The sequence below is a fragment of the Peromyscus maniculatus genome, chromosome 6 (assembly GCF_049852395.1).
Source record: "Peromyscus maniculatus bairdii isolate BWxNUB_F1_BW_parent chromosome 6, HU_Pman_BW_mat_3.1, whole genome shotgun sequence".
NCBI lineage: Eukaryota > Metazoa > Chordata > Mammalia > Rodentia > Cricetidae > Peromyscus > Peromyscus maniculatus.
Window position 1 is genome coordinate 78,594,566 of NC_134857.1, and position 21,076 is coordinate 78,615,641.

At 41.5% G+C, this 21,076-nt stretch overlaps 2 protein-coding genes across 8 annotated transcripts in view; one reads left to right on the plus strand and one right to left on the minus strand.

Moving 5' to 3' along the window:
- LOC121826223 (NADPH-dependent 3-keto-steroid reductase HSD3B3-like) overlaps positions 1-19,105 on the plus strand; it is a 39,192-nt gene extending 20,087 nt beyond the window's left edge. For 2 of the 3 annotated variants that reach the window (XM_076574674.1, XM_076574675.1), the window contains 3 exons: positions 5,323-5,519; positions 12,840-13,004; positions 17,923-19,105. In XM_076574674.1, the coding sequence (XP_076430789.1) occupies positions 5,375-5,519; positions 12,840-13,004; positions 17,923-18,734 (1,122 nt within the window). In that variant the 5' untranslated portion in view covers positions 5,323-5,374 and the 3' untranslated portion in view covers positions 18,735-19,105. The remainder of the gene's footprint in view (positions 1-5,322; positions 5,520-12,839; positions 13,005-17,922) is intronic. The other variant, XM_076574676.1, reaches the window with a different exon arrangement.
- LOC121826335 (uncharacterized) overlaps positions 19,024-21,076 on the minus strand; it is a 187,933-nt gene continuing 185,880 nt past the window's right edge. For 3 of the 5 annotated variants that reach the window (XR_013052242.1, XR_013052241.1, XM_076574695.1), the window contains one exon: positions 19,024-20,893. Coding sequence is in view for 2 of the 5 variants with exons in the window: in XM_076574695.1 (XP_076430810.1) it covers positions 20,853-20,893 (41 nt within the window). In the remaining 3 variants the exon portion in view is untranslated. The remainder of the gene's footprint in view (positions 20,894-21,076) is intronic. The other 2 variants (XR_013052243.1, XM_076574697.1) reach the window with 2 other exon arrangements.

A 21,076-nucleotide genomic window follows, 5' to 3' on the forward strand; every position in this document is an offset into this window, starting at 1 on the left:
AGAAGAATCCAGGTCAAAGACACACAAAATATTTTCAACAAATTCATAGAAGAAAGTTCATAACCTAGAGAATGAGAGTGCATTCAAAATACAAGAAGTATATAGAACACCAATTAGACTGGACCAGAGAAGAAAGTACCATGACACATAGTAATCAAAACACCAAACACACAGACCAAATGAGGGATATTAAAGGCTGCAAGGGGAAAAGAGCAAGTAACATATAAAACCATACCCATCAGAATGACACCTGACTTCAAGATGGGATCCTAAAAGCCAGATGAGCCCAGAGAGATGTACATCTGACTCTAAGAGACCATAGATGCCAGCCTATACTATCATACCCAGTGAAACTTTCAATCACCATAGATGAAGAAAACAAGATATTCCATGATAAACCCATATTTAACCAACATCTGCTACAAAGCCAGCCCTGCAGAATGTGCTAGAAGGAAAACTCCAACCCAAAAGTATAAGTATAACCATGAAAACACAAGGAATAAATAATCCCAGAGCTGTACATCCAAAGAGAGGAACCACATATGCTCCACCACCACCAACAAAATAATGGAATCAACAAACACTGCTCATTGATAGCTCACAATCAAGAGACACAGACTAACAGAATGGATGTAAAAACAGGATCCATTGTTCTGCTGATCCACAAACACACGTCAACATAAGGAATAGACATCACTTCAGGATAAAAGCATGGGGAAAATATTCCAAGTAAAGGGAACTAAGCTGATGTAGCCATGTTAATAGCTGACAAAATAGACTTGAAACAAAAACTAATCAGAAGATATAAGGAAGAACACTGCATACTCATCAAGAGAAAATCTACCAAGAGGATATTGCCATTGTTAACATCTAAGCACACGGGCAACAAAGTTCAAAAGAAAAACTACTACAGCTTAAATCACGTATTGACCCTCACATACTATTAGTGAGAGACTTCAATATCCCATAACCCACTCTGGCTAACAGACAAATCATCCAGACCAAAATTAAACAGAGAAATGCTCATTCAACTGATGTTATAAAACAATTAGACCTAAAAGATATTTACAGAACATTTAATCCAAACACAAAAGTATGTACCTTCTTCTCAGCACCTCATAGAACTTCCTTCAAAATTGAGCACACACTCATAACACCCTGTATCTTCTCTGACCACCACATAGTAAAACTGGATCCCAACAACAACAGAAATTTACAAACTCTTGGAAACTGAACAACTCCCAGCTGAATGAAAAAAAAATGGGTCAAGATAGAAATGAAGAAAGAAATTAAAAACTTTTTCGATTTCAATGAAATGAAACACAACATACTCAAATTTAAGGGACACACTAAAACTCTTCTAAGAAATAAGTTCACAGCACTAACTGCCTACATCAAAAAAAGAGATCTCATACTACTAACTTAATAGCACACCTGAAAGCTCTAGAACAAAAAGAAGAAATACACTGAAAAGGAGTAGACAGTAAGAAATAATCAAACTCGGTGCTGAAATAAATAAAAGAGAAACAAAAAACAAGAATCAATGAAACAAAGACTTGGTACTTTGAAAAAAGCAAACAAAGACTTGGTACTTTGAAAAAAGCAATAAGATTAATAAAATTTTATACAAATTAACTATAAGGTAGAGAGAGAATATCTAAATTATTAAAATTATAGCTGATTAGTAGACATGAAAACAGACAGTAAGAAACTCCTAAGAATTATAGGAATACTTTAAAAACCTGCACTCTAACAAATTGAAAATAAAAAAAGATAATTTTCTCAATACATACCACTTACCAAAGTTAATTCAAGATCAGATAAGCAAAGTAAACTGACCTATGTAACCCCTGGTGAAATAGAAGCAGTCATTAGAAGTCTCCTAACCACAAAAGAGCCCAGGACCAGATGGTTTTAACACAGAATCCTACCAGACGTTCAAAAAAATGTTAATGCCAATACTTCACAAATTATTCTACAAAATAGAAACAGAAAGAACAGTGCCCAATTTGTTTTACAATGCTATAGCTACTTTGATACCCAAGCTACCTAAATGCCTGCAAAAAATAGATACAGTACAGTTTCCTTTATGAGTAAAATACTTGCAAACTGAATCCAAGAGCACATCAAAAAGACCATCCACCATGATTAAGTAGGCTTCATCTCAGAGATGCAGGGATCGTTTAACATATGTAAGTCAATAAATGTAATCCACCACATAAACAAACTGAAAGCCAAACACCACAGAATCATCCCATTAGATGTGGAAAACTCCTTTGAAAGACCCCAAGAGCCCTTCATGATAAAAGTCCTAGAGAGATCAGGAATACAGGGAACATACAAAAGTCAACATAATAAGGGCAATATACAGCAAACAAATAGCCAACATCAACTTAAATGAAGACAAACTCAAAGCATTTCCACTAACACCAGGACCAAGACAAGGCTGTCCACTCTCTCTATCCCTATTCAATACAGTACTTGAAGTCTTGGCTACAGCAATAATACAACTGATGAAGATGAAGGAAATACAACTTGAAAAGGAAGAAGTCAAAATACCTTTATTTGGAAAAGAAGGCAAAATATCTTTATTTGCAGATAATAGGATAGTTTTAAATGATCATCAAAATTCCACTAGATTACCTCTACAGCTGACAAATGCTTTCAGCAAAGTAGCCGGATACCAAATTAACTCACATAAATCTAGAGCCCTCCTGTATACAAATGACAAATAGACTGAGAAAGAAATCAGGGAAACAACACTCTCCACAATAACCTCATATCATTTACAATGCCTTGGGGTAACTCTAACCAAACAAGTGAAAGACTTGTTTGATAAAATCAAATCCTTTGCAAATATATTATAGCTTCCAGTAGAGTTATTTTTCAATGTGTTTTCTAAATGTGCAAACCAATGAGTTTTTCTGTCTTGTGCCTTCTCTTTTCATCTTTTGTTTGTTTGTTAGATTTTGATGTGTTAGTTTTTGTTTTATCTTATTATACTTGATTTTATATTATTATTATCTTTTAGAAGCCTTGTTGCTTTCTAATGAGGGACAGAAGGGGTGGATCCAGATGGGAGGGGAGGTGGGAGGAGCCAAGAGGAGTAAAAGGATGGGAAACCATAATCAGGATATATTATATGAGAAAAAAAATCTATTTTCAACAAAAGGAAACAAAGGTATTAAAAAAGGGTTATGGAAACTGCATACAAGGGTTCATGCAGACTGCATACAAGCAAGCTGTGTCACCTGTACCTACATGTTTGGGGGAAGGAGGACATGTCAGCTTGGAGCATACTATCCTATGAGGTACTGTCACACCAAGGTACTGATCGAGTCTCCAGGGAAGCCTTAGTAGGGAAAGTGAGGGTGGGTGGAAAGAAGATAAAAGTTCACAGTCATCCTTCAATGGGCTTCTTGTATAATGGTTGCCTTTCTTGTACTTAAGTTTATTATAAAAAGGATCATGTCTCTAATTGGGGAATATCCACTTATCTAGTTCTAGAACCTTATTGAGTCCCAAGAAATGTCTACACAACTTTTGGATAATATGAAGTAGGCATTCAAAGTGTGAACAAACACAATGTATGTGTTCTCTGTGTTTAGAGTAAATGCTGTTGTGCTTATAGAGAAAGGTATTGCAAAAAAAGCACCATGTGGGACCTACACTGGACTCTGTATGGACCTTAACAACCAGAAAGGCTTTGAGCCCCTTCCATGCAGATATGTCTATACTTTGGAAACTACAGCCAGACTTGGTCACTTACAAAGTTTACAGTCACCCTATAATGGAGTCAAATTAAATTCTCAGCTTTCTCTTAGCTGCATTAATAGATCTCCTTGGCCACATGGGCCTATGGGCTGTAGATTGGACACGCCTTAAAGAGTTTTTACCATAAGGTGATGTCACCTACTGATGTCAATCTTAACAAAAAACCAACAAAAAAAGATCAGAATCTGCTTATTCTGATAAATACAGCCATGTCTTTCAGATGAGCATGTGCATGCTCTGCAGTTAACTGTAAGCTGCTCGAAGAATTGAGGCAAAGAGAAGTTTATCAAATCAATAACAAGGAGTATTACAGGAAACACACTGAGTGAATAATCTTGGCCATGTTTGATTACCCTTGATTGTACACAACATAAGCTAGTGTCATCTGAAAGGAGGAAACCTCAACTGAAGATTGCCTATATCAGATTGACATGTGGGGCATTGTATTGATTATCAATTGATGCAGGAAGGCCCAGTCTCCTAAGCTTTTGGGTAGCTGGACAATTAAACATTCTTGGAGTTACTACATCAAACAAGAATGTAGAAGCCTTGTTCCCCTTTCTCATTCCTCAGTCTGTGCTCAGCTTCCTCCATATCCTTTGTAGTATCCCTCATAGGAAGCTTGTGGTGAGATTGTGCCCCCCCCAATATATAGTGCACCAAAATAAACTTATCTGGGGTTAGATATCAGAACAGCCTCTAGACAGACATAGAAGCCAGAAAATGGTGACACATGCACTTTTAATCCTTGCTCTCTGGAGGCAGAAATCTATTTGGATCTCTGTGAGTTCAAAGACACACTGGAAACAACCAGGTATGGTGACACAAGCCTTTAATCCCAGGAAGTGATGGCAGGAATCAGAAAGGTATAAAAGGCATGAGGACCTGGAAGTAGAGTTCTTTTTATTCTTTTAAGCTTAGCCTTCATCAACAGTTCAGCTGAGATACATTAGGATGAGGACTCAGAGGCTTCTAGTTCCAGGAAACAGGATCAACTGAGAAGTTGGCAAGGTGAGGTTTGCTGTGGCTTGTTCTGCTTCTCTGATCTTTCAGCGTTCACCCCAATACCTGATTCCAGGTTTGTTTTTATTTATAAGATCTTTTAAGATTCGTGCTACAGAAGCTAATAGATGTAAGCGTTGGTCAATGAAGTCCAAGAGGATCTGCAGTAAGTAACCATATGCAGTGTGGAGTTGTAGGGCCCCAGTGTGTGCACGCTTTCTCAGAAGCACAGGTAAGACAATCTGAGGCTTGCAAGTGGCATCTCATGTGAGAGGAACAACCTTGGGGCACAGCCTGACATGTGAGGTCTGACAGTGTCTCAGTGTCAGAGCTGACCTGACTTCGAGGTTGCACATCTGGTGTCTGCTGCAGAACTGAACTTTTGCTTGTTTGTTGAAGAAAACCCAAATATTTTGGAATCAAGGAAGTGATGTTATGAGAGAAATGTTCAAGAACCACCTTGAGGACATCTTTTTCTACTATGTCATCATAGTAGGAACTCCATGACTTTGTACCCATTGCACCTCTCTTTCTATTCCTCCCCAGGGTGACATTACATCACGCCTGTGACCACAGAGATCTGCTTCCTGTGTTGACCATGGCCATGTGGAGCTGCCTTGTGACAGGTGCAGGAGGGTTTCTGGGCCAGAGGATCATCCGCATGTTGGCTCAGGAGAAAGAGCTGAAGGAGATCAGGGCCTTGTTCAGGTCCTTCACTCCAAAACACAAGGAGGAATTATCCAGTAAGTTATCTGGAGGATTTTGAATATGGAATGGGTATGTGGAGGGCTTTCTTGTCACCAAGTAAGAAATGGGTGGATCTGTGAAGAGCCTCAGCAGGAACAATCACAGTTGAGAAAGCATCAAAGGCACAGCATAGTTGGAAAAAGTGGATTCTGGGTGACCCAGAAATAGAGAACATGGCCATGGGCAATGGCCTGGGCCTTCATTCTACTCTCCTATGTAGACATTGCAGATCAGTTTTCTCCTTGCTGGAAACTTTTGTGTCTTAAATGGTCTGGACTTGGCAATATAGTACAACACTAGCAAAAGATTATTTAACTAGAGACCTGAGCAGTGCAAACCTATCTCCTTTGAAAATTTTCATTCAGCTTTGTAGTTTCTTTTTATTTAAGACTAGGTGAGTAAAGGTCAAGGCAGGGGGTGATTATAATGTAAAGGTAAATTGATGAAGGGGGTAGAGAGAGGTAGAGAGGGGGAGGGTGACTAGAGAGCATATACACAGGATAGAAACAGACTGAGGGTCAGGTGGACTTCATGTGTGTCATGGGGATTCCTCCAATGTCTTTCCCATCATTCCTTCTCTCTGTCTTTCATCCTCAAGGGAAGTGTCTACAGACTTTACTGGAGAGGTGCTTTATGTTTTTCTGTATCTCTCCTCCACCCCAGACCAAGTGCAAGCACTCTGTTGACAGTCATTTCCCAGCTGTTCCATTCTCACATCCTTCTGTGGATATAGCTTGTGTAGGACCCTTGCTCCCAGTGTGAGGTCATTATGAATGCATTTCTTCCTCCATACTCTCCAGAGTTCATTCAATCCCTTTGCTTGGATCCCACCCACCCATCCCTTGGCTTTGTCAGATAGGGTCTGTATAAAATCTCATATCAGACACCCTATAGTTCGATTTTGATTTTCCTTCCTTCCCAAGATAAACCAGTACCTGGAGCTGGTGTGATATGATCCTATGAAGAAGGGAGTTGATTGAGGCCTGTCTTAGTTACTTTTTTATTACTGGGATAAGACACTGTGACCAAAACAACTTATAGAAGAAAGAGATTGTTGGGGACTTACAGCTTTCAGAGAGTTAGAGCTGATGACTATTATGGCAGGGAACAGGGCAGCCAGCAGGCAGCATGGCACTGAAGCAATAGCTAAGAGCTCATGTGTTGACCCACATGACAAGACAGAGAACTAACTGAGAATGATGCAAGTCTTTTGAAGCCTCAAATGCCATGCCCAGGGACACACTGCCTACAAAAAGGCCACGGCCCCTAACCTTTCCACCAATGGGGACCAGGTATTCAAATACATGAACCTATGGGAGCCATTCTCATTCAAACCACCACACCTCAGTGTCCACACACTTAAGACACACTTGAGCAACAAAGAGGTTTGGAAAGAGTAGTTCTTGGGCTACACTTATCTGGAATCCATCGTCAAATTAAATTTTATCTGTTTTGCTGCAATGATTAGCATCTTATGATAATGGGCCAGTATTGTTGTGTTAAAGTAATAGTCTTCAGAGTTTTAACAAGCAATTGTTGTAAGAGTCTTATTCAGCTGGAACCTCCAACTAGTCCCTGCATGGTCTGAGAAGCCCCATTCCTGTCTCTCTCTCCAAACTCTGCCCATTCAAAGAGTCTTAAAACAAAGAAACACAAAGTGTGATGTGGGTACATTTCTGGGGGCCTTGCCAAGTTATGCCACAAAGAGAAAAATGTAAGCATTCTGGCAAAGGATCTCTCCTTACCTAAGTTCTGTTCAGGCCAACACAGACAGATTTAGGAATGTATATCTAACCTCCTTGCTTTAATACCTCATTCAATTAACAATATTTTACATCTATCTTCCGTAAAACTTGTTCTCAGGATAGAAGAGGAATTATCATACAAAAATACATCCTAATCTAAACTATCTTGGACACCTGTTGTTGCTTCCTTGGTAGGCCCACTCCATGGGGTCACCTTTAGTTAAGATGCCAATGAAGTCACATGACCTCCCTCTTCTCTAACCCTATCAAAGATGGCTGCCAGAGCCTGACTACACTTTGTTAGATTAGATGGTGGAGAATCAAGAGTTGTTTCCCAGAACAGCTCCAATTTAGAATTCCAAGTTTTAGTTAATTTTTGTTACAGATTTTTAACCATGCTAGACTCCCACAGCTGTTTTTTGAATAAAGTAGAATTGCATAAAACAACTTTAATATTATTTATAACAAAATGACTTATGAATCCCCGTTATTATACTAGATTCAGTAGCCAGAAATCCCAGAGGCAAATTCTGAGCCCAGGCAGATGGTTGCTACAGTAACAGCTGAGACATCACCAAGACACACAGAGCATAGCAAACTCACACAGGTGTTTACCCAGACCCAATTCCCTTGACTGTTTTTTTTGTAAATGAAGTTCAGTAGTTTTAAAAGGAAAACCCCCCCCACACACACACACACTGAGAGAGAGAGAGAAAGAAACCTAGTAAGAACCAAACAAATTCCATTTGCATAATAGTTTTGAGGCAGAACAAAATTTTTAATACAATTCCATTTTTTCTCTAAAGGAATTAGAAAAAAAGCTAATTTGTATATTGTTTTAAGCATGTGGTAATATTATATTATAAGAACACTGATAACAAAACATACATTTAAACACATCACATCTCTGGAGATGTTACGTAATCTTGGGACACATATAAATGCATATTTGTAAATATAGGTCTAACATATAGGTCCCTTGGAATTTCAGGACCTCCTGAAATCCCAAAGTTAGTAGTAAATTAAAAACATTATATTTTTAGTTTGTAAAATATATAAAATGTTATAAGATTTGGTAAAAATTACAAAACAACAAAAAATCGCCAAAACAATTAAGGACACAGGAGATGTCAGAATCTAGATGGCCCACCTTTTCCAAAGAAGTAGAGGAGGGGCCACAGTTCTCTATTAAGATCAGATGCAAGAAACCTCTCTGGTTTTGCTCTTCCCTGTATTGTTTATTGAGCCTATGCTTTTTGTTTACTGGGAAAACTCCCTAATATGAACATGGAGAATCAAAAGTTATGCAGGTAGTATAGTCTTTGAAATCTATTCATAGTCTACAAGAGTCAATACTGTTTGATCTCATGTGCATCTGTCCCAGAAGTTTCAGAGGGCTTTTTGAGCACCAATGCTAATAGGGTAACAGTTTCTGGGAGGCAAGAAATTAGTTCAATACCTCTAAATAGTTGGTGTTGGTTCCAGTTTCTGGAATCTAACACTGACTAGTTTAATATTGGTGTATTTCAGCACAGCACAATTTAGCAAATATTTTCCTGGTGATAAGTAACTCAATCCCATGTGCACAATAAAGCATACATACATAAACCTTAAGGAACAAAGTAAGCTAAATAAGTATCAGACATGATAACACAGAAACTTTTCATGAAGTACAAGGGATGCCTTCCTTAAAGATGGGTTCTATAGATTGGGAAAATAACCTATGATATGGGTCTGGGGGAGGATCGAGTGTGATTTTCAAATACACAGACTGTGCAAAGTTGACTAGACTAGAAAGCACATCTGCTCCCAGCCTTCTGGACAGACAACTGGTTATGCATTCCTTCCCTTGAAGGAAAAACTCTATGTGCTAACATTCCAGGATCCCCTAGTGCTCATCTGTGGGCATGAGGACCCCTGTATCTCCTACAAGAAGTCCTGTGCCTTTCTGAAATTCCTTTGCAGCTTCTACTTCCATTCACTACTAGTCCAACTGTTTCCTTCATTCTGGGTCTTCTCTCTCTTTTATAATTTGGGATCATCTTTATCTTCACAGAAACAAACAAGCAAACCAAAAAAAGAAAAAAAAAGAAAAAAAAAACTACCTCTGCCTTCTTCTGGACACATTTTCCTATTTTATATATATCCTCATAAACCCTTATAAAACATGTCACACTTCTCTTCCATACTCAGTTGTTTCCCTTTGTTACATACAACAAAATGCCAAAATACATAAACTTTAAATTTCTGCCTCATGTTTTACTATTTTAACTTCCTTACAAATAACCAAGACACCTTGTCTCCAAACAAGCAAACAAAGAAATAAATAACCTAAAGAATCTGAGTAATGATTACTATTGATGTGAGGACGCACCATGAGTAAAAACAACTTGGGGAGGAAAGTGTTTATTTGGCTTATGCTTCTATATCACTCTTCATCATCCAAAGGAAATCAGGACAGGGACTTAAACAGGGCAGGAAGCTGATGCAGGGGCCATGAGAGGGTGGGGTTCACTGGTTTGCTCTCGGGTCTTGCTCAGCCTGCTTTCTTATAGAACATGGAGATGGCACCACCCACAATGAGCTGTGCTCTCCCACATGAATCACTAATGATGAAAAAGCCCTACAGGATTGCCTACAGTCTCATCATATGGAGGCATTTTTGTCAAGTGAATATCCCTCCTCTCAGTAAGAGGAGAGAATCCTGGTGTCCTATTGTGTCAGAGACATCTTAATGGTGGAAACTCCTTATTTCTCCACCCCCATGAGATGCCAAAACAAAGGAAATTTTGTCTTCTGACTCTATACACAAGGGGACAACACAGATGTTTGAGAGGATGACAGGGTTACAGCCATCTCAGAGAAGGGTCAGACAGGGGCCAGCAAGCCCTGGGAAACCCAGCAGAGGACTAGGCTGGGGGCAGCAGGCCCTAGGAAACCCATCAGATGATGTGCTGCCCCTAGACCCAGACAAATAAGAGCCACATTTAAAAAAAAAAAACAATGAGTTCCAGACATTTCTACTATAACACAAAGGATATGACAGATTATATACTATAGCTGTCACAGGGAGCAAGTTTCCTGCAGGTAAGAAATGGAATGTCAAATGGTCAGAGAATGTGGGGTCTGCAAATGATATAGTCGCATGACATAAACTGCTAGAGAATATGTCAATTTCCTTGTAGCTGCAACGCTCTAGTCTGTTCAAACCAAGCATCTCCAACCTGGAGTAGGCACCAATCCTGAGCTTGTGACTTTACAGATTTGGAAATCCCCTAGACCACCCACCATAACCACTATGAAAATCATATCCTGTAACTGATTAAGGTCCCTCTCACTCCACTGCTGAGTAGATGGAAAAAGGACCCGCCTTTGAACTTGTGAATTAAAAAGACTCTTTGTCTTTGCATTCAGATTGGTCTTATGGTGGTCTTTGGGGACATCAGACTTTGGGTGCAACAATGTTAACTGACTTCCTCAAGATCCCACAGCTAAAATAGGACAAAGTAGGGTGTGGGTCCAGGAGGTCTGGTGGTGACCTCTGTCCTTTTAAAGGCTGGAGTGTGGTGGCTTCTCTCTGGATCTCCTACTGCAGCTCACACCACAGCATTAGCTCTATGATGTGGCAGTGAAGAACAATTGCCAAGTCCATGGTGTCTTGGCCAAGCTGAGAGATGTGGCTCTACCACAAAGCATTCAAGATGTCACCTCCTGGTATCTCAGGACTCCCCACACCCCCCAAGAACAGATGTGTGAGTCTACTTGGTCCTGCATCTGGGCTTCTCCTGCACTGTCACAGCAACTCTTCTGACCCTGTCTGTCTAAAGTCAGCTGCTAAGAAGAGTGGAGGAGAAATCACACAGGAAGAGACTCACATCCTGGCACTTGCCTCCTTCCCAGAAGGCTTTTCCCCATCACCCTCTACTTCAAGGCCTTCCTAGTTTCCTGAGTTGGGAGAGAGGGCTACAGTAGACATATTCAGGAGAGGTTGTAATCGGTCCCAAGAAGGATTTCTCCAGCTCTGGATTTCTACTTCTGCCTCTATCAAAGTATTCTTTGGTGTTCATTGCATATTTAGTTGACCTGATTGTATCAAAAGAGTTGAATCCAAATGAGTCTTGTTCATAGAGTGCATAGAGAAGTGGGCATGGATTGAGTGGAGGCAGGGGGACAATAGAGCCTTCACTAGAAAAATGTATATTCTTTTCTAGCTCAGTCAGTAGAGCATGAGATTCATAACATCAGGGTCATGGGTTCATGCCCCAGGTTGGGCACCAGATATTGGTGGAATTATTATGGCCACTCCACATAGTTAAAAGGGAGTTTTATTTTGTGGGTTAACTTACAAGTGAAGGGATAGTTTACAGGGTCTGGAAAAGGTGTAGGACTGTCCAGCAGTGTTCTCTGTTTGGTCTACCTCCAGCGTCCAGGGTCCAGGAACCAAGAGAACCTCTAGATCTCAGGTCTACAGTGTTTTCTCTCAGCCCTGCCTTATAGGCGTGACCATTACCAAAGCCTCAATGGGGGTTGGAACTTCTAGGTCACAGCTGGAATGGCTACCCACTACACCCAACCTATACCAAGAACACTAGCATCCTAACTTCATGAGATAGCTGCAAAAGAAGATTGCAAACTGAGAAAGTCATGTATAAATTATGAAGCTCGAGGCAGTGTGGGGTATAGATACTGGCTGCATGTGCCACACCATCAATTTTGTGAACTAATTTGGGTGACATTGTGATTGCTAGCTACTATCATCCTACAAATTTGAGAGGAACCTGAAGCTATCCATAGCATACTATCCAAGTATGCCCCTGGATGTACTATGGTCCCTTGGAGGTGGCCTCATTTACAATGTATCTATCCAATAAGAAATGCTCACCTAAACCCATCATAGGATCCCATTCTGAGTTCTCTCACTGGGGCTCTAGTTTCCTCTCTGTAATTGAGCTCACTCTTCATTTGTGCTCAGCCCAGTCTCAGAAATTATCAAGACCTATAGGAGCAGAGCTCAATTTTCCATCTTCGTTTCTCCGTCTTCTGGGTCCTCCTCACTGGAACTCTGGAGGACACAATCTGATTAACCTGTTACTTGCCCAGGTTACTCTTATGTCTTCATGCCTTTCCATTTGCCACCTGAGAGCACTGTTACAGCTCCCCAGGGCAGGACTCTGCCTCTGTTTCTCCTTCAGTGAAAATCCACAAGTGATTCCCTGTTCTCTATCAATTAAATTCCAATTCTCCCTTTTTACATTTTACATCCACACCTTCTCTGGTTGCTTTAATCAGTGTATGAATTCCCATAACTCTGTTTTTGTGAGCAAAGCACAAATCACATCTCACTGCTCAGATTCATTTTCTACAAAGGGAGGGATAGACACAGATGCTTCCTCCTTCCCTGCAAATGGTACATTCTGACTGTTGAGCAATTATTGTTTCTTTAGTAGAATGGTCTCCTTCCCAGGATCTCCTCACTCTGGCTGCCCTTAAAGGCCTAGGTCACTCATACTGTGTCTGGAAATTTCCATCCTGTGCAGAAAGCTTCCCAATGACCTGCTTTGTGTTCCTCAGAGCTGCAGACAAAAGCCAAGGTGACAGTGCTGAGGGGAGACATTCTGGATGCCCAGTGCCTGAGGAGAGCCTGCCAGGGCGTCTCTGTTGTCATCCACACTGCTGCCAGCCTTGACTTCTTTGGTACTGTTCCCAGACAGACCATCGTGGATATCAACCTGAAAGGTACAGAGTCTCAGGAGGATATGGAGAGTGTGGGAAAATTAGAACAGTCAAATAGCATGAGGACAGGAAGGAGAGTACTGGCCATGGAACACCTGCTGTGCTCTGGGTCTGTCAGATGCCTCTGCTTGCCAGCCCAGCTAGCAGAACTCAGGGCAGTTGTCCTTGATGTTTAGAAGAAGAGATTGTACTGAGAGAGGAGGGAACAGAGGCCCCACAGGTAGTCAGAGGAGAGAAAACACAAAGCCACACCCAGGACCTTTAAACAGCCAGGATGGTCTCCTGCTTCTCCCTGCCAAAGTGAGTGGACTCCATCTCCAAATGTTTGATGTCCACTCCTTGCTGTGAATGCCCACAAAGGTTCTCTAGTGAGATCTGAGCTTGCCTCACCAAGCAGGTCTGCATTAGAGGATTGCTTGACCACATGCATGGTCACCAGGTGGTTGAAAAAGATCTGCTCTTGGCTGAGCTAGGGGGAGGTCTTTTGTTCCACCCCTTGGCTTCCCTCTACCTAGCCCTTTAGAAGAGACAGGAAGGGGTGGTGAATAATGATGCAGGCCCTCCTGGGGCTATCCTATGTTTCGGTCTCAATCCCCTCTATCCTTCTATCTAATATCTCTTATCCCTCACTCCTCAAAATAACCTGTCATAAAATGTGGGATCCAGTCTCTCAGCTGGGCTCCCACAAATGGTGCCAGAAACAGGGATACGCGACTTTGAAAAGGGAGAGTGGAGTTGTCTTAAGTGTAAAGGGGCATGCCCGATAAGGAATTAAAAATAAAGGTGACAATATTTTATTCTCGAGATTGAAAATTCGGTGGCCAAAGCTAAATGTAAGTGAAGCTGCAGTGTATATTTCTCTCTATCTAGATTTCTTTCTTTTTTTCTCTCTCTTAATTTCTATCTATAAAAATGCAGGAAAAAATATAAGGTAGAATGTAGGAATATTGTGTAGAAAAACCTTAGGATAAGATGAGCAACAAGATAGAGGAACTATCTCTTTGATTTTTCCAACTATGGGACTATGAATGCAAATTTCTGGAAAAGAATCAGAGAAAAATCTATCAAAGATGAGAAAAACGGGCAGACAAAGATTCCTCTGGAAGATTTGGCCTATGAACAGCTTAGATTTAAGTCCTGAGTGGCAGAGAAAGAATTTTCCCTGAGATAGATGCAGGTGAAATAAAACTCTTCACTCCACTGACATTATTACTGTATGATAAATTCACCATCAGAATTAGTTTCCTTGGCCAAGAAGCAAAGTTTAGAGAACATAAGTCTTGGGGAAAATTTGTAATCTTTCTCTCAAAAACTGAAAGCTTTCTTGTGAAAAACTTAGTAATGTCTCTCTGAAAAACTTGAAGCTCTTCAAGTCTTTTCTTCTCAGATTTTTTTCTCTTTCTATAATGGCAAAAATTAAATAATCTGGAATTAAAATCCATCAGTATGGGAAAATCACCTGTAATTGCTCAAGAAAAAACAAAAAGCCTCTTGGAACATGGCAAATCCTCTCTGCTGGTCCTTTCTCCCCATCCAGTGGATATTAGACAAACAGCAGATACTTTAGACCCTAGCCCAAATCCCCTGTGGCAAGAGACTAGCAATAGATTCTTGGGAGAGTACAGGCAGAGATCCAAGTGGGTCAGCTTCTCCACTGAAGGATGGAGCCCAAGCACAGGCAGAGTGGGACCCAGGGGAAAAAGCTGCAGGATCTAAGTTCTCAGCAGCTATAAAGGCAACATTGGAAGAGCTAAGGCAAAATTTGCATACAAACAAGGCCATTGGGAAAGGAGAGTGGCCTCCTGGACTACCAGCCCCAAGTCAGAAGGTGGGGCTCTACAGCACCCAAGGCTGAGAAAAGAACATCTCTGGAAAAGCTTTCTTTTCTTTCTCTATCAGTGAAAAATCTTGCTTAAAAAAAAAAAAAAAGAAAGAAAGAAAGAAAGAAAGAAAGAAAGAAAGAAAGAAAGAAAGAAAGAAAAAGCTCTCTTTTCAAGTAGTCTCTTTACTTTTTCACTTACCCAGTAAAACAGGGGTGGGGGTAAGATTGAAGAAGGTGCAGGGGGGAGGGGGCAAGAGGGAGGGGTCAAAGGGTTACCAAAATGCCTGTCTGAGTGTGCACATGTGGACAGGTGTGGACTACTCTGGGGACAATGTTAGGTGAAGGAAGTCCACCCGTCAATGCCAGCAGCTCAGGGAGAACAGAAACCTCCTGTGTGGAAAAAGTTCTCCTGATCTTGACTTTCAGTATGAACACAAACCAAGTAAATGGACCCCGGACTGTGGAGGACCAGAAAGGCAGCATGGGAAACATTGTTCATTTGTAACAGGATGGGACAGAAAAAGGCAACTTGGAAAACGTAGTCCATAATGTGGTTTGTAAGAGTGTGACAATATAGAGAAAGGCAGTTTGGGAAATGAAGTCTGTAAAAGAGACACTGGTACTGCCCTGCCCCCAAACTCTGTTTTTTTAGTATTTTTCCAGGTCAAAATGCTATTTTTTCCACAAGCATTGTTAGCTTGCCTCTCAAGAACTAGAAACAGGTGAACAGTTGCCTGTCAGGAAGCAATTAAAGTGCTGATACTGTTTGTCAACAAGTCACTTTGAAACCCTTTAGAAAACTAGGGAAAGAGGTCTGGATACTGGGAAATTGCTTTGGATCTGAAAAAGGAAAAATATTATGGGCAAATTAAAAAAAAGAATCTGGGGTTGTGCTTGAAATGCAAGAGAGAAACATTGACATCATTGAAACGCTCATGATAATCTTAAAAAGTAGCTTTAAATAATTAAGAAAAGGGAATTTTACCCGCAGTCAATCTTACAGCCACTGATGAATTAGGCTCTGACTTCAAACTATCAGGAAAACTTTCAGAATGATATCAAGGCTGACTATTAACTCTGACCTTTAGAAATGATTTGCATACTTCCTGTCTTGTTAATAGTTCTGTTAAGAAATCTCTTCTAGATGTTTGCTAATAGAATTTGATTTTGAATGTAAGTTAGATCTGTTAAGTGATTTTACTAGGTAAGTTTGTAAAATAGTTCTATGGAGTTTCCTTTTGAATTAAGCATGTAAAAATGTAAATATTGATTGTGAGAAGTGTAATTATTGAATGTAAAATGTATAAATGTTGAATGTAAAAAGTGTAAATGTTGAATGTAAGTTTGTAAAAAGTGTGCATACTAGAATTGTTTTTATTACTCTTTTGCCTTCAGATATATTTGAACACTTTTAATAATAGCTCAAAATATAATTTTATGGTCTCAGTGGCCCCTGGAAAACTTAAGCAAAAAGGTATCATAATTAGGGGGAACTTTCCTGCCTTCTTCCTAGAAGTTTCCACTCCTTCAGTTTCTGTTTAGGAAGGAGTAGGTCTCGCACAATGGAGTTAGTTTGTAAGTGTCTTTATAATTGGTATAGATTTTGTTTACATGAGTGGATACTTTGAAGTGTTTTGAAATGACTGTTTTTTCCTGGGAATCAAAATAGTCTCTTGAAAATTTTATTGAACATCTGTTAGCCAAGAGTATTGGTTTAGAAAAAAAGCTTGGTGCAGCTAAGACTGCTGTGGTCAACTTAGACCTATTCTAAAAGGGATATCCCATTTTTATTCTCCTCTACTCCTTTACTGGGAGGTGTGGCTGCTATGGAGATCTCTGTGGATGTTTGCAAGATCTTAGTAGGGACCTGGGCCAGAGTTAAGTTAGGCTCTGTACCCGCTCCTGCCAGGGCTGGTAGCCAAAGATGGGCCACTTTCTTCTTGATAGCTTCTTGAATCTGTGTATGTCAAATTAATCAAGAATGACCTGAGACAGGCACAGTCTATCTGAGGGACATATTGGGGGGGGGCATTATTATATCAAGAAGGGGGAGCTTTGTAGGGTCATTAAGATTTCCTAGTGAGATCCGAGCTTGCTTTACCCAGCAAAACTGCATTAGAGGATTGCTTGACCACATGTGTGGTGACCAGGTGGCTGGAAAGGTCTGTACTTGGCTGAGTTAGGAGGAGGTTTTTTGTTCCACCCCTTGGTACTCCTATAAATAGCCCCTTAGAAGAGACAGGAAATGAGAGGTTAATAATGACCCAAGCCCACCCAAGGCTATCCTGTGTTTCTGTTTCCACCCCCTCTCTCCTTCTATCTAATATCTCTTATCCCTCTCTTCTCAAGAGTACCCTCTGGTGAAATGTGGGAGCCCTTCTCCCATCTGGGCTCCTACACACTGCCTCTCTAGACCAGATCCTGACCTTTCCTCAGTAGAGAGCCCTCAAAGCCTGTATAACAGGCAAACAAGCAGAGCACATGAAAAAGCAAAGCAGTAAAGAACTTTCCTCCATGGCCTCTGCCTTTGTTCCTGGGTGACTTTCTTCAGTGACACACTGCCATGGGAACATAGAAACCATAGAAACTGTTCCCTCCCCACATTCCTTTGGTCATGGTGTTTATCACAGCAACAGAAAGCTTACTGGACCAGTGGCTCAGTGGGAGGGGCCTTGTCTACCATGTGGAAGAGCCTAGGTGTGATCCCAACACTGTAAAGTAAAATATATTCAAAAAGAGAGAGAAAGAGAAAAACAGTGATAGAGAGATGGGGAGAGACGGAGAAAAAGACAATTATATTCAAACAGAGAGAGAAAGAGAAAGAAATAGAGAGACAGGGAGAGACAGGCAAAAAGAGAGAGATAGCTCTATAAACTCAGAAACCTAGAAGTCCCCTGTTTTTCAGAATCTAAATTGTCACCTCTTTTAATTTGGGGATTATTCTGTGGCTATAGAATGGCAATTTGAGTCATGATCAGGTAAGAATGTATTTAGATCTGTAGTAGTCTTTCCATTGGGGATGAAGTGGGGATGAATCTGACTCCACAGTGGACCCTTCAGCATCTTTCCTAACAGTAATGATGAACTTCCCATACTCAGGTACTCAGCTCCTGTTGGATACTTGTGTGGAAGCCAGTGTCCCAGTCTTCATCTACAGCAGCTCAGTGTCTGTGGCTGGACCAAACTCCTACAAGGACATCATCCAGAATGGCTGTGAAGAAGACAATCTTGAAAGCACATGGTCTCATCCATACCCATATAGCAAAAAGATGGCTGAGAAGGCAGTGCTGGCAGCCAATGGGTGCACCCTGAAAGATGGTGGCACTTTGTACACTTGTGCCTTAAGACTCCCATTCATCTATGGGGAAGGGAGCCAACACATTTCAGATGCAATAAATAGAGCACTCAAGAATAATGGCATACTTGACAATTTTGCCAAATTCTCTGTGATCAACCCAGTGTTTGTGAGTAATGCAGCCTGGGCACACATTCTGGCAGCCAGGGGCCTGCGAGACCCCAAGAAGTCACCAAACATCCAAGGCCAGTTCTACTACATCTCAGATGAAACCCCTCACCAAAGCTTTGTTGATTTACATTATGCCTTGAGCAAGGACTGGGGCTTCCACATTGATTCCAGTTGGAGCCTTCCTCTGCCCATTCTCTACTGGCTTGCTTTCCTGTTGGAAACTGTGAGCTTCCTGCTGCGTCCAATCTACAATTACCAGCCTCCTTTTAACCGTTGCTCAGTCACATTCACAAGTAGTGTGTTCACCTTCTCCTACAAGAAAGCTCAGCGAGATCTGGGCTATGAGCCACCTGTCAGCTGGGAGGAAGCCAGACAGAAAACTTCTCAGTGGATCGGGTCACTAGTGGAGCAGTACAAGGGGAGGCTAAACACAAAGACACAGTGATGTGACCATGGCAGGGACATGGCCCTGAAGTTGTCAGGTCCTCCAGAAAGGGTCTAAGACACAACACAACTCCTACACTTCCCTTTGACACACTGGCCAACTTGTCTTCACGTCACCAAAGCCTTGCCAGGCACTGACCCAGTCCCAAACTTTTGCCCTGAGCACTTGCCCAGAGACACACAGGCTGTGCCTCTGCTGCTATGACCATAGGTTCAGTTTTTGGTGGTGAGCTGCCCAGAGCCTCCTGTAACTTAGAATTTCATCAGTGTTTCCATTTCCCCTCTCACAGTCCCAAGCTTTGCTTGTCTGAGAAAATCCCCATTGCATCATGAAGCTCAAAGAAAAGAACAATAAAAAGGTTTTATGACTAATCCGGAGGTCGTTTTGGTGAACCTTGATTATAGCCTTCTTTTCTATATACAATTAAGGCCATAGTCAGAACAGAAACAGAATGTCACTCCCACAGAATGTGGGCCCTAGCATGGACTAGATGACTGACCTACAGTGCCTCAGTTCAGCATCACCTGATCAGACATCTTGCTCATGGTCTCAGGAAATTCAAACCTACCTCCTCCCACTCAATGGTGGAGCTCACACTGGTTGTCAGTGGGTACAGCAAAGCCCTGTAACACACTCTGTACCTCCAAGGCAGAGTCTTGCCTCCCTTGGTCTCCCTCCTTCTTACCCTTCTTACCACCTATACATGGGGCTCTCTAGAACCAGGACAAGCATTGAGAGCTACCCAGGAGACGGTAACACTGTTAGAAATGGCCCTGGGCATCAGAGATGATCTGAGAGTCTCCTTGTAATGAATTCGCCCAAATGTACCTCCTCCTGAGCCTACAATGTGAAAATCTGCTACCCCTACCTCTAAATGTAGCTGCCTCTCCCTCTCTTTCCCTCCATTTACCAATCTCTTAAGCCCATATCCTCCTATAGCCTTAGCAGCTTTCCCTCCCCTCCCTCCCTCTCATTCCTCAGCTTCTCTGAGCTGAGGAAGCCAGTCAGGACAGGGTTGAGGCCTTACAAGATAACAGAGTCAGTAACTGACTACAGAACCCACAATTGTAAGAGGGCCTGTCTGCTCAACCAGACATCATCAACCTGAGGGAGCTGTGGGGACACAGTACAGAGGAAAGAAAACTGTCTCCTGTCACAACTGGGTACTAAAAAAACTGCCTTTTTGTATCACAGACAACATGAAAGTCACATCCAGCATCAATACTTCTTTCTCACCCCACATTGATTACTGTTCATAGGATGACATTGATTGGGACTGGGCTCCTACACGAGGATCAGGAGATAAGACCATGCTGAAGTTCTATACAGCAAACTAAACCTAAGAGTGTTTTCTGGTTACTACAATATCAAGAGAGAGAAACAAGCACCATTTTCAAGCAGGCCATTTATAACCCAGGAAGCCCCACTTGGTTTCACATTAGCAAGGGATCATCTGGAAGTGGATGCTCTGCCTTTGTCAGCCAGTTCTGCTTCCTTTGCCCTGCCAGGCCGAGAGAGCTCCAGTTCAGCTCACTGGACAGTATTCTATGGTATAAAAGGAAGAGCCACCTGTTTCTGAGAATAAAAGTAAATTCCAAGGACAATTTCTAGCCATAATTGGCTACATGTTTCTGTTTTGACTCCTTACTCATCAGTTCTTTAAGAGGACACTCACTAAGGATGTAGCTTTAGCATTCACTCTATAAGAGGGAGGGGAGATGCTCAGGCACCACCCACAAGGACACAAATAAGAGCCCTCACCTGGCTCCCAGGTTGTGGGCAGCTGAGGACTACAGCTCATACACCCTGGGCATCTTGTCCAGAGTGAGTGTCCATGAGCCCTGGGCAACCTAAACAGCTTCCACAAGCCTGTTCCATTAGCTCAGAAGGAAAGGATATGGTGGGGTTGGAGAAAGGATCTTCAGTCTTGATTTCAGCCAACTTAAATTCCTCATTGAGTTCACTGGTCTATTTTCTCAGGGGAAAGCTGAATCCCAAGTTCTAACAAGGGTGAGTGGAAAGAAAGAAAAGTGACCTAGTTTGTGCATCTAGCCTGACAAGCAAAAGGCCATAGAAATCTTTGTTAAAAGCCCAGAGAAAAAAGATAGATGGAATACATTATGTTAAGAAAAGCTGGCTAGAATTAAGCCAAACTAAGACTAGGTATTTATAAGAAAGAAAGAAAGAAAGAGAGAGAGAGAGAGAGAGAGAGAGAGAGAGAGAGAGAGAGAGAGAGAGAGAATCCTCTGTTAGAATTTATGTGGGAACTGGGTGGTGGGCCTCTCCAAACAGTCAAAGAGCAAAATAAAAAAAACCACCACCACTACCACCACCACCACCAC